This window comes from Acomys minous (assembly GCF_964271855.1).
Source record: "Acomys minous genome assembly, chromosome: 11".
Classification (NCBI taxonomy): Eukaryota; Metazoa; Chordata; class Mammalia; order Rodentia; family Muridae; genus Acomys; species Acomys minous.
In genome coordinates, this window is record NC_140492.1 from 35,769,979 (window position 1) to 35,783,553 (window position 13,575).

The following is a 13,575-nucleotide window of genomic DNA, read 5'->3' on the forward strand; positions in this document are numbered from 1 at the left end:
AATTTCATGTCATGTGTGTGGCATTATTGAAAATTACTTTTAAAATATGCCTGAATATTTAAGTGATTAATTTGTCATCTTACCTATATATTTGTGGATTCTTCCTTACCATCATAAAATGAGATTGACCACAAGATTGTACTTCAACTTGATTCCCCATATCTTTGAATTTTGAGATGACATACAGAGTCAAGAGAGGAGTCACAATTTAAAAAAAAAAAGAACATTTATTTTAAAATGAGAAAAGTAAGTATTTGTCATGCCTATACATGAGGTAAAAAGTTAGAATAGTTCCCTTACCTTGAATTCACTGAGGTGTGCTTTATGAAAATACATGTTTTCTTTATAGTGAAGGTTTCAGAGTTTAAGAAAACCTCTATACTTTGATCTCACACCAATTGAGATGGAAGAAATGAAGACCACAGGCTATTCACAGGTGATAATAGCTGTGGACCTCACTCTGCAAACTTAAAGGCTTCAGGCAAACCCTAAGAGGATTTCCCAGGTCTGACATCAGTCTGTTTCTTTAGAGATTTTCAGTCCTAGCAAATATGACCTATTTGAAATTAATTAAAACTGTGCAAGGAGAGCATGGTCTTTACTAAAGTCAGCTCGAAGTTTATTTTGACAGTTTGGATGTAACTGACAAAACTCTTAAAATTCTACTCATCATTTTTGCATACAATCTAGAGCAAACAGAAAATAGTCTCAGGCTAGTTTGATATCTTAATGGAGAATATAAAATTAACATGAGTTATGAAAGATAATTAGCAGTAGGCCAACTAGATGGTTCAGAAGAAAAGACTGTATGTTGATCAAATACAAGGATATGAGTTCAATTCCCCAGAACCCATATTAAAAAGTTGGGAGTGGCCTGGTGCACGTATAACCCTCCTATTGTGGAGGAGAAATGGAGACAGGAGGATTGCTAGAGCATACTAGCCATGGGGATGGCTGCAGGTTTAGTAAAGACTTGTCTCAAACATATAAAATGGAGAGTGGTAGAACAGGACCAATGTTCTCTCTCTTTGTGTGCATATATGTTTCTATAAATCAAGCACACCTTATATTAAAATACATGAGGGGCGGAGGCAGACACACGGAGATATAAAAGTAAGAATAGTAAAAGAAGCTGGGCATGGTGGTGAACTCCTTTATTCCTAGCACTTGAGAGGAAGAGGCAAGTGGATCTCTGAGTTCGAGGCCAGCCTGGTCTACAGCGTGAGTTCCAGGTCTCCAGGCCTATGCAGAGAAACTCTGTCTCAAAACCAAAGACAAACAAACAAGCAATACCTATACTTTGAATTTGAAGGTCATCTGGGACCTTGTCTGCACAGTGAGGGCCTGTGTCAATAAACAAAACAAAACAAAACAAAACAAAAATAGGCATAGGGATAAGAAAAAAGATGTGAATAGAGGTAGACTTGGGAAGAGAGATGCGGGAGAGGGGTCAGTGCACAAATGGGATGGAGGAAAGAGACCAGAGAGTCTAGTGCCCCAGGACAATGACACATCCTGTGCTCCAACTAAAGATGTGGAAGGTACCTAAAGAATGACACTTAAGTGGTCTACTGTCCTCTGTATACATGCACACACAAGTGTATGAACATTCACACATACATAAATGCCCAAATATACATATACAAAACTAATAGGAAGTATTGATGATAACAGTAGGAAAAAGAGCAATGAAGCAAGTTAAGGAGTGAAAATAATATGAAATAAAGGCACTAAAACAGCATAGAAAGCAATATGAAACAAATACAAAAATTAAAAATATTTCTTCAAAAAGTAAACAGCCAACTACAGGTAGCAGGGGATGCTATAGGTCTTAGAGGAGAACCTACTAGTACCACTTGCTAAAACACATATACATGCTAACTGTACTCTAAATGTTGGTCCTTAAATCCAAAAATAAGAGTAATTCTCACTGATCATCAAAGGTCCCTTCAGAAGCAAATAGAATTACAGAAAGGCAGAACTGATCAAAATTCAAATATCAAAACTGACCATGGGATGCCCATCTCTAATACATTTTCAACACAACCCCTATACCTAAGGTCTTATGGAACGTTAGAAAAGATGAAACAGAACAAATTTTTAAATAAGAATTTATTTTAGTCTCATTGCATACCGACTGTCAACCCAAGTTTTCCTCTCCTGTGATGACCTACATTTGTCTATACTTTGCACCAGACACATTTCTACATGTAAGTAGGTTCCTTAGATTTTGGTCTGGGATGTTTATCAGGACTCTACAAGATCCTTGGGGTAGAACTTGAGATGCCTTCAGATCAGAACAATTTTAATAGACAAAGGACCAGGAATATATTACAAGCTGGTTATTTTTAAAAATGGAAAGGAAGAGGATATAAAGTGGAAAGAAATAGGGAAAGGGGTAGATATGGGAGGAATGTGGAGCAGAGTTGTGGTGCATGTGATCAAAATAAGTTAAATAAAACTATCAAAGAATTAATAAATATATTTTGAAGTGTATAATGGTTGTGGAGATGGTCCAAATGTTTCCATTTGTCTTTAGCCAAAGAAGGATGAAGAGCTGAGATCGGATGCCCACTATCCATCTAAAAAGCTGTTTAGGACAGAGTGTTGCCTGTAAATAATTCTGATGATGTAGAGGCAGGTATTGAAGGTACTAGGGCTTGTTATCTAATTAGTCTAACTAATCTGTGAGCTTTAGGTTCTGTGGGAGATCCTGACACACAAAAATATAAGGTACAGAGTGGTTGAAGATGACATCTGACTTCCAGATGCATATGCGCACAAATGTATGCTCACCCCTCACATACACACACACAGAACACAGATATGAACACAAACACACAGATGGTTCCTTCCTAGTAAGGGAATGACAAATAAATACAGTGTTTGCTCCCAGCTGTCTCATTTAGAAACTCACTAAAATAAGGATGTAGGACAGTGACTGACTTTTCTTAGACTCATACATTTACCCAGATAAGGTTGAAAATGAGCTAGACCTGGGTTGCCTTGTTTGACACGTGATCTAAGACAATACCCACTCTTGTGATGTACTTCTACCAATTTTCTCCACTGCTCTGTGGCTCAAATATTAAGTGTTTCCTCCAAAAAGAGGTTATGACGGTACAAGAATGGATATGTGAATCACTTGAGGAACAGCTTGGTTTTTACCTAATGCTCTAGCACTATGTGAATTGGTTGATGATTAAGAGTGACAGGAAATTTCCGCCTTTGATGTTGATGTTTCTTGGGTGCAGGAGAAGGATTGATCTTTTTTTCTCATCTATTCTGTGAGTCCTGTCATAGTTGAAATCATTGATACTGAGGGATATCAATAACCAATTATTGTTAATTCCTTTCATTTTGTGGTTGGTGGTGATGGTGGTGGCGTGACTGTGTGTATGTGTTTGTGTGTATGTGTTTTCCATTCTCTCTGTTTTGTTTGTGTGAGTTTCTTCATATTCTGTCTTTTCATGGGTGTAGTTAACCTCCTTCATTTAGATTTTTCCTTCTAGCATCTTCGGGAGGGCTGCATTTGTACATAGATACAGCCTAAATTGCCTTTATCATAGAATATCTTATTTATCAATCTGTGGTGATCGAAAGTTTCACTGCATATAGTAATGTTGGTTGACATCTGTGGTCTGTTAAAGTCAACAATACATTGAGCCAAGCCATTCTGGCTTTTAGAGTCTCCATTGAGAAGTGACGTGTAATTCTTTTTTTAAAATGCTCTCTCGAGACAGGGTCTCTCTGTGTAGCTCTGGCTGTCTTGGACTCACTTTGTAGACCAGGCTAGTCTTGAACTCACAGCAATCTGCTTGCCTCTGTGTTGGGGACAATAGACCATATGGCCAATGTTCAGCCATCTTGTCCAAGTCTGCACCTTTAAGTCTCTGTCTTTCCCAAAGCTTGCCTTTAACCAGAAACTAGCTGACCCTGTTGTGGGTCAGCAGTTAACCTAAAGACAGATAGAGATGGAGCAACCCTGTTGTGTTTTAGCAGCTAGACTAAAGCTAGATTAAGACAGAACAAGATGCTCTGTGTGGCAGGACATTATGACCCTGCCTGGAATTCCCTATGTTTTGAGAAAAGCCTACAGCTGGGTTGCTATAGCAATATGCTTCCCTGCCTTCTGACTTATAAAAGCTTCTGCCTGACTAATAAAGTTTGAGAGCTTGATCAATCAGACTTGCTCTCCTTCTTTGTGTCTTGCATTTTCAATTCATATTCTCTTAATTAAGTCAGTCTCTTTATATTGACCATGACAGTATATCAGACAAGGTACTCATTTTGTGAGTATCAAAGAATGATACACATATTTAAACAAATAGCATTATTGTGTGAATTTGCAAGACACGTTTAGTGTTCATAGAATTAGAGCTGGTCCCAAGTGATACCCTCAGAGCCACAGGAAAGGAATGAATGAATCACAGCCCACCTATTTTTATTCTTTCTATCCAGACGGTTCCTCTTAATGCATATGTCTGCAGTTTGCTGAATTTAATTGAAACTTTCTACTACATTTTACTATTTGAACAAGTAACTTCTTATCAGTTACTTGTTTGGCTTGTCCATTCAATGATATGATTCTTATCATTGATCCCAAAAATAATGATATGAGAAGCAATATATTTTTTTCTGCTATAATAAATGTTTATTGCCTATTACATGCTCTTTAATTAATAAGTTAGATATAAAGGCTGTTCATAAAGGAAAATTTATGATATGAAGTTTATTTTATATTGTCTGGAAAGGTTCACTTAACTGGGAAATTTTATGCAAACATCATATAGCAATATTTAAAACATAGTGAAAATAGTATTTAGTATAAAGGTTTATAACTTACTAACATTTAGATGTAAGTAATTCATATTTGTTCTTATATTAATATGAAATACTATTTTTCAATATCTTTAGAAGTAATTTTTATTCTCTGGCTCAATTGTCTCAGAGGTTTACTGCCTCTTTCTGCTAACGTAGGCCTATTGGAAGCTTCTAGCCTCCATACAATCTAACTTAGCCTTAGAATGTTTTCAGCCACTGACACTGCTTACTAACCTTGCCTTCACTTGTTTCTTCTGAGCTCTGTCCTGGCTGAACTCAGCTGTTCTGACTCAAACTCTTCTCCCAGCTGACTTATACAATCTGGCTTCTCTCTCAGCCTGGAATTTCACTGCTTGGCCTCAAACTAACTCCAGCAATCTGCTCTAATGCTCTGGCATCTTCTTCTTTTCTTTTTTTTTAATCAGTGAAAAAGTTTATGTTTTATTATAAATATAAATGAGTTTGAAAAGTTATGAAAGTGAAGGGCTATGCTAATGGCAAGAAACATAACAGCCAAATATCCCAAACTTTAAAAAAACTTACTTACATAAATTCAACTCAAGTGTAAAAGCTAATTTATTATAAAATTGAATGTTGAACACAGTGGAATACAGAAAACAATACATTAAGATTTTTGTGGATGTAATTTTCTTTATACATTTTTGGGCACAAGTGCTTGCTAGGTAGACCCTCTTATCTTTTTTATTAATATTTTTATTTTTTACATATACATTTATATTATTACACATATATACAATACACTATCTACAGCAAGAAGAATAATGACACAATCAAGAATCATATAAATGTTATAATCTTAGTGTTTTGGCTTTTTGTATTTGGCAGCCTTGAAGAAAACATCTTTCCTATCTTGGTGCTGACTCATACTGTCTTCACCTGACTTCTCTCTCTGCAACCAATCTCTCTGTTCCTGTCCTGGTAAAACTGCTTCCTCTCTGTAAACTGCTTCTTAAGTAGCTTTGCTTTCCTCTCTCTTCTCATTAGAGTTGGGCATATCCTATTCTGTCAACTATTCTCTGATTCTGCCACTCAATTAGACATCACTTTCAAACATGAATGCTTCCTTCTACAAACTAACTTTACCTTCATTTGAAATTAAAGGTATGTACCACCATGCCTGAACCTACGCTTTTCTTTACCTGATATTTGCTCTATACTGTGCTGGCCTGAAACTAAGATCTCTTTGCCTCTGTCTCCTGGCTTAAAGGCATGTTTGTATTCTAGCTGGTTCACACAGACCTAGATCTTTCGATGTGCTGTCTTGTCAGCTGGATCACATAGAGCTAGAAGATCTTTAGATTTGATCTCTTGCAAGAACAGCCGTATTCTGAACTAATATTCCTCTACAAACATTCTACTTTTTAAGATTGTTGGCAAAATTATCTCCTACCTTAGTAAAGAATCAAAACATGATTAGGATTTAGGGAAATAACAATCAAAACAACAAAAATATTTTTAATTCTGCATTGTGATTTATCTGTGATAGAATGTTACTTCAGTATGTGTATATCTGTGTGTAAAAACTTCTAAGATGGCTGGAATAATGGCTCAGCAGATAAAGGTGCTTGCCACTAAACCCTTAGATTTGGTCCTCATAATCTCCATTGTGTAAATAAATACTTGACTCCTATAAGATGTCTTTTGCATGCACATTGTGGTATGCCAGATCCACCTCAAGTTCATTACATACTTTATTGTGAATGGATTCTGGGGTTTTTAACACCACACTGAAATCCAACTCACATTTTAATAAAATGAGATTCCTGTTCTGTCTCCCAGCTTTCCCCCTCTTTCTCCACACTTGGTCATTTCTAGGATGGGGAGTCTATGGTGGTGAGGCTAGCTGACACAACTAGCCACTGGAAATACAGAGCCTAAAGTGGCACCTGCTGTAGCCAGGCAGGACTTCCAGTGGAGGAAGGGGCACACCAACCCCCCACACAAAACCTTCCACCCACCTAATGACTGTCCCAACTTGAGTTGATTGCCATGAGAGAGAACACTATTAACAATAACCTGTTATACTTGCAGACAGGAGTCTGCAATAACTGTTGTCTGAGTGGCTTCACCCAGCAGCTGATGAAAGCAGATGCAGAGATCCACAGGTAAACAAACATATGATTCAGTTCAGGGAATTTTATGGAAGAGATCGAGGAAGGATTCAACGAGCCAGTGAGGTCAAGGACATCACAGGAAAAACAACAAAATTAACCAACCTGGACCCATATGGTCCAAAGACTGAATCACGAACCAGAGAGTATTTATGAGATGGACCTAGGTCGCCCACACATGTGTAACGGACGTACAACTTGGTCCTCACGTGGGACCTCTAACAGCAGGAGCAGGGGTTGCCTCTGGCTCTGTTATCCACCTTTGGATCCCTTTTCCCTAACTGGAAAAAGGCACCCAGTCCTACTTGGTACACCAAGGCGGATTGACATCTATGGGAAGTCTTCCCTTAACTGAGGAGAAAGGGAGGGGAATATAGGGGGGAGAGAGGGGGGAGGAGAGAGGGGCACTGGGAGGGGAAGAGAGATGGGAAGTTCCAACAGGAATGAAAATTAGTTAAATCATCAATTAAGAAATAAAAAAAAGAAATTGTGTATACATTAAAAATAATCAGAAAAGGATGGTTAGATTAAGATATATCGTGAAATCCATGTTTTTTTCCAATAAAAGGAATTAACATAAGAAAATAAGATTTGATCATTGACCATTAATGGGATCATGTTTTATGAGCTCAGAAAAAGCACACTATTTAAAGCCTTGAAAGCATGAAATTGGATATTAGTTTGGCTAAGCCTGTAAGAATTGTAATGGAAAATAGTACAAAAAAGTATAATTGGAGTCTCTTACAGTAAATAAATATTTATGATTTTGAAGTTTTTCGGTGCCCAATGGAACCAATTTAGACTTCTGTCCAAACCTGCAGTGTCTAGTAGAAAAACCTATTTTTTTTTCCTCTAGTGAACCATGAGGCTCTTGTGGGAATTTTAGTCTACCTTTCCTTCTATGAATACATCTGGCAATGCTATAAATGTTCTTGCATTGAAGGAGAAGACATATATACAAAGTTTGATGTGCTTAGTCATGAAACTGCCAAACAAACTGTCGCAAAGGGATCATTGCAAACACACACACACACACACATGGTCCTGCAGTCTTGTATTATTGTGCCTTTTCCTGCTGTAGGACACTCAGTGCTTTTTAAGGATCTCTTCATTTTTTTTCTTGAAATGGGTAAGACATAAATGTGTTCTGTAGTATCCACCATGCTTTCCATAGAAATTTAAGAATACTTTTAATTCATAGTAATTTTATATATCTCAGTATAATGAAGATAGACAGAACAAAAAATTGCCTGTGTATTTTAATTCATTGCTAGATATAAGTGGGGAAAATATCTCAAATTCTTCTCTTTAAATATATTTTTAAAATCTTTTTACTGAAATATAATGACTTTTAGCTGTGAGCCTAATGTTTAACAGCTGGGATATATTTCTAGCCCTGGCTATAATTACTTTTAAGTTCTCCTGAAGTAGAGTGTAAACTCAAAATTCAGTATAAAATTATGATTCTTAAATAAGCAATTTGATTGTTTTAGTAAAAAGATCATTCTTTCATCATGTTCCTTCATGAGTCTTTTAAGTTCAGTTACTTACAAGTAGAAGATTTAAGTTGTATCTTCTACTTATAAGATTTATATTGTTACTTATATATTATACTTACATAATGTGTGTTTTATATATGTATACAGAAAAATTTTGTATATAGAATATGCTTCATGGGGTATTATTCCTTGATTATATATCTAATTATAATATATATATATATTTATGCTTAGGCACATATAAATAAATACATATTGAAATCTGTCAAAGATATTTTCCACAACTCTTTCTTGTATTAATGATTTGTTACAACTCCACATGGTAACCAATTTGAGAGTTCACATTTCTTAGTATGTTTTGCAGATCAATGAAAGAAAAACTATTCCCATAAAATGTTATCTTAAAAAATGAAATATTGGCATGGCATATATATATAATGTATATGCAAAATTGATATGAATCAATTTATATTACTAGTTCAAAACAAAATGGAATGGAACCTAAACAATTGTTGGAGAGAAATGTAAATATCTGTTCTCAAATAAAACTACTAAGATTTGCAGAGAAATATTTCCAATTGTTTTGACATCAAAAGTGTATCACATAAATACAGGAAAAAACTCAGGACTGATTTTAACATTCAAAAACATCAAACACAAAAAGCTAATGAAGTCAAACTTAATGTGTGTTTTAATATATTTTATTAATTTTTTCATATTACATCTCAATTGTTATCCCATCCCTTGTATCCTCCCATTCCTCTCTCCCTCCCATTTTTCCCTTACTTCCCTCCCTTATGACTGTTACTGAGGGGGACTTCCTCCCCCTGTATATGCTCATAGGGTATCAAGTCTCTTCTTGGTAGCATGTTATCCTTTCTCTGAGTGCCACCAGGCCTCCCCATCCAGGGAATGTGGTCAAATATGGGGCACCAGAGTTCGTGTGAAAGTCATACCCCACTCTCCACTCAACTGTGGAGAATGTCCTGTCCATTGGTTAGATCTGGGTAGGGGTTTGAAGTTTACTGCACGTATTGTCCTTGGTTGGTGCCATAGTTTGAGCAGGACCCCTGGGCCCAGATCTGCCAGTCATAATGTTCTTCTTGTAGGTTTCTGGGATCCTCTGGATCCTTCTATTTCCCCATTCTCCCATGCTTCTCTCACCTAGAGTCCTAATAGGATGTTCTCTTCTCTGTCCCACTTTCCTGATAAGTGAAGACTTTCATGGGACATGCCTCATGGGCTAGTGTCTAAATAAAAGTGAGTATATACCATTTGACTCTTTCTGCTTCTGGGTTAACTCACTCATTATGATCATTTCTAGTTCAATCCATTTGTCCACAAATTTCAGGAATTCCTTTTTTTAATAGCTGAGTAGTGTTCCGTAGTGTAAATGTACCACAGTTTCTTTATCCATTCTTCTACTAATGGACACTTAGGCTGTTTCCACGATCTGGCTATTATGAATAAGGCTGCTATGAACATGGTTGAGCAAATTTTCTTGTGTGCTGAAGCATCTTCTGGGTATATTACAAGGAGTGAAATAGCTGGGTCTTGAGGAAACTTTATTCCCAGTTTTCCGAGATAGCGCCAGATTAATGTGTGTTTTTTAAAAGTATATTATGTAGAAATTAAATTTTGATTTTTACAAAAAGGAAAATGTTTTTCAAGATCCATAATAGTTAATAAACACCAAAGCTAAGTCAAACATTGAAAAGCAAATATACCAAAAAAAAAAAAAAAAAGCAAACATCAGGAACTTGTTTTTCTTTCTTTATATATATTTTTCAGGTGTGCATTTAAATGAGATTTATTTATTTATTTAGCGTTGGAGGGACTATAATATATTTATATCATTTTCTCTTCCTATCCAATCTCTGAACAGTTCATTATTTAGGGATAGGTATAATAACTATTAGGGAGAATGAGGTGTTCTATATTTTCCTATGCTTCCTCTGGTTTTTTTTTTTTTTTTTTTTTTTTGTCTTTTCCTACATGAAGCCATCTGCCTTATTTAAATGGTGCCTGCTTCTTTTCCTCCCTTTTATTTCTTTGGTACACCCAAGTTTCCCATTCCATGTTGGTTGTGCCTTTTCTCCTATTAGTGTTTTCCTCTTCTCCCTTCTCACTTTTCTACACTTTGTTTAAAAGTTTTTTTTTCCTTAGATACTCAACAAGTAATGGACTAGAGTAGTCTAGGACCGTAAAAACAAATGCCAACTATCCTCCACATGCTGGTTTGCATTATTACTGTGTCTTTCTTTTGATTTCCTTTGAAGAAACATGGACTCTGGAAGTAATTAGTTTTTTATATAATTTTATTTTATTACACATGTATAAAACAAACTACATACAGCAGGGAGAACCATGTGATAATCATGAGAATAATGAGTTCTATACATGTTACATTCATAGTGATTGGTTTTACATACAAATTCTGGGCTTTTGGAGTATTTATCTGGAGAAACATGATCATAAAAGGAATAGAGCTAAGCAGTCACACCTGGTCATTACTGTTAAACCTACAGTACACCAAGGATGCTATATATGTAGCTTTCATGTTCAGTGATAATGGACAACAGACTACTGCACCTTAATGGTGAAACCCAATTTGAAAAGACCATATTCATAGTGAACAACTACTATTTGCATTCTATTAAACACCATCTCCAAATGTGGTCACTGTATATTGGCGGCTTGAGATCACAAAACCTTTCCAATATATCTCTTTGTCTTTCTAGTCTCGCACAGTTCAATACTTCTTTCACGTTTAATATCATCTTGAGAAGTTTTATAAGAGTTGGCCATTAGATTATTGTTTTAAAACTCCCAAGCCAAGCCTAGCTAAATCTTGCTATCTACAATTTGAATGAATGTTCCCAGACAATTCTGCTATGCACCAAAGCCTCTAAGTACCTTAACAGTGTTATATATTATTGATCCTGTTCCACTACCAGACACTGATTTTCTCTACTTCTGTATAATACAATTTGAAAAAAATTCCCAAGCCACTATGTACCAAAAGATTTCACTTTTTTACATTACAGTATTTGAGTTGACTAAGACACCTCAGTTGAATTCATTGTATAGTCTAAGATCTCAAAACATCCCTTGCATTATTGCTAAACTGTAACATAGATACAGAATTTTTACATTCAACCAATTTATACCTTCATAATTTTTACACAATACCTTTTCTTTAAATATATTAATGTATTCCAAATTTTATTGGAATAATACATTGAAATAATTTCTTCACTCTGAGGAAAAGTTTTCATATTAAATAGTGATATCAAATGAAATTTGGTGTTCATTCTGATAAGTATGTAGTTGTTTTTAAAATTGTACTACACAAAATTTCCTGTTACAAATTTTCATGTATGCCATATGACATCAACCATTTTTCACTTCAGGCACACCCAGTGAGGACATGGAAATCGAGAATACAACACTTTTGGTACAGTTTGTTCTCACAGGACTTGTTCATCTGCCACAGTGGAAAATCCCCCTGTTCCTGCTGTTCTTGGTCATTTATCTCATCACCATTGTGGGGAACCTTGGTCTGATCACTCTCATCTGGAATGATCCTCACCTTCACATTCCTATGTACTTATTTCTTGGGAGTTTAGCTTTGGTGGATACTTGGTTATCCTCCACAGTGACACCAAGGATGATACTAGACTTTTTTTCCAAGAGCAAACTGATCTCTTTCTCTGAATGCATGATACAGTTTTTTTCATTTGCAGTGAGTGTAACCACAGAATGTTTTCTCTTGGCATCAATGGCCTACGATCGCTATGTAGCCATATGCAAGCCTTTACTCTACCCAATGATCATGACAAATAGACTCTGTGTACGTCTGTTAATATTGTCTTTTGTAGGTGGATTTATTCATGCTTTCATTCATGAAGGATTTTTATTCAGACTAATTTTCTGTAATTCTAACATAATACATCACTTTTATTGTGATGTGGTGCCACTGTTAAAGATTTCCTGTAATGACCCTTCTCTCAATTTCCTAATGATTTTCATTTTCTCTGGCTCAATTCAGGTATTCACTATTACAACTATTCTTGTATCTTATACACTTGTTCTGTTTTCCATCTTAAAGCAGAAATCTATCAAAGGCCTAAAGAAAGCCTTTTCCACCTGTGGCGCCCATCTCCTGTCTGTGTCTTTGTACTATGGCCCTCTTCTTTTCATGTACGTGCGTCCTGCATCTCCACAAGTGGATGATCAGGACATGCTGGACTCTGTATTTTACACTGTTGTGATTCCTGTCCTGAATCCAATTATCTACAGTTTGAGAAATAAACAAGTAAAACATTCACTGGCAAAATTCTTAAAGAGAAATACTTAGGTTTCATATTATTATCTGTTGTATTCTGATTAAAACATCACAAAATTTGCAAGCTCAATGTCACTATATTTGGTACACTACAAGAATGTTTTGAAAATAAAATTAACCAAGAATTTATGTTGTTGTTTATGATGATGATAATGTTGTATTGTATAAGTACATATGTGGTGTAGACGTACTTATATCAAGAAACTTGTGCAAAGGTCGAAGAAGGTCAAATGTCCTCCTACTTAATCATTCTCCCAACTCATTTTCTTGAAAGAGTGCCTACAAATGAACTTGGAGATAGAATTTCAACCTGGTAAACCCACAGATACTCTTTTTCCATCCCCCACAGCATTAATGTTACAGGCATATGAGGGGCCATGATCTTCTCAACAATGAAGCCAGAAGCCCTTTCCTAGTGACATTTGTCAACTATGTTGATGAGGATGCAAACACACTTATTCATCTTATGCAGTGGATACAATGAACTCTTGTCTATGTGTCCACTTCCTTAAAAATATTTGGAATGAATTTTAATAAAAAAATTTTAAATTATGCAATGACTTTTAATAAAATACTGTATAATAAAATCAATACAACAGAAATAAAATTAAAACAACCTAACAGGTTTGTGTGTTATTCATTATGACATCATAAACACATTAATTGTTATAATAGTGCACTTGCTGAGAAAATGATATGAGTATAATATAGTGGACAGCTTGAAGAATCATAGCACATTTAGCTGTTCTGGTGAGGCATTGCTATATTTCTG

At 35.7% G+C, this 13,575-nt stretch overlaps 1 protein-coding gene across 1 annotated transcript; it reads left to right on the forward strand.

Moving 5' to 3' along the window:
* Positions 1 to 11,885: 11,885 nt before the first annotated feature.
* LOC311608548 (olfactory receptor 5H19-like) lies at positions 11,886 to 12,815 on the forward strand (the record flags this gene model as incomplete). Its single annotated transcript, XM_084801079.1, has 1 exon — positions 11,886 to 12,815. The coding sequence occupies one exon, from the start codon at positions 11,886 to 11,888 to the stop codon at positions 12,813 to 12,815; it is 930 nt and encodes a 309-aa protein (XP_084657205.1).
* Positions 12,816 to 13,575: the final 760 nt, after the last annotated feature.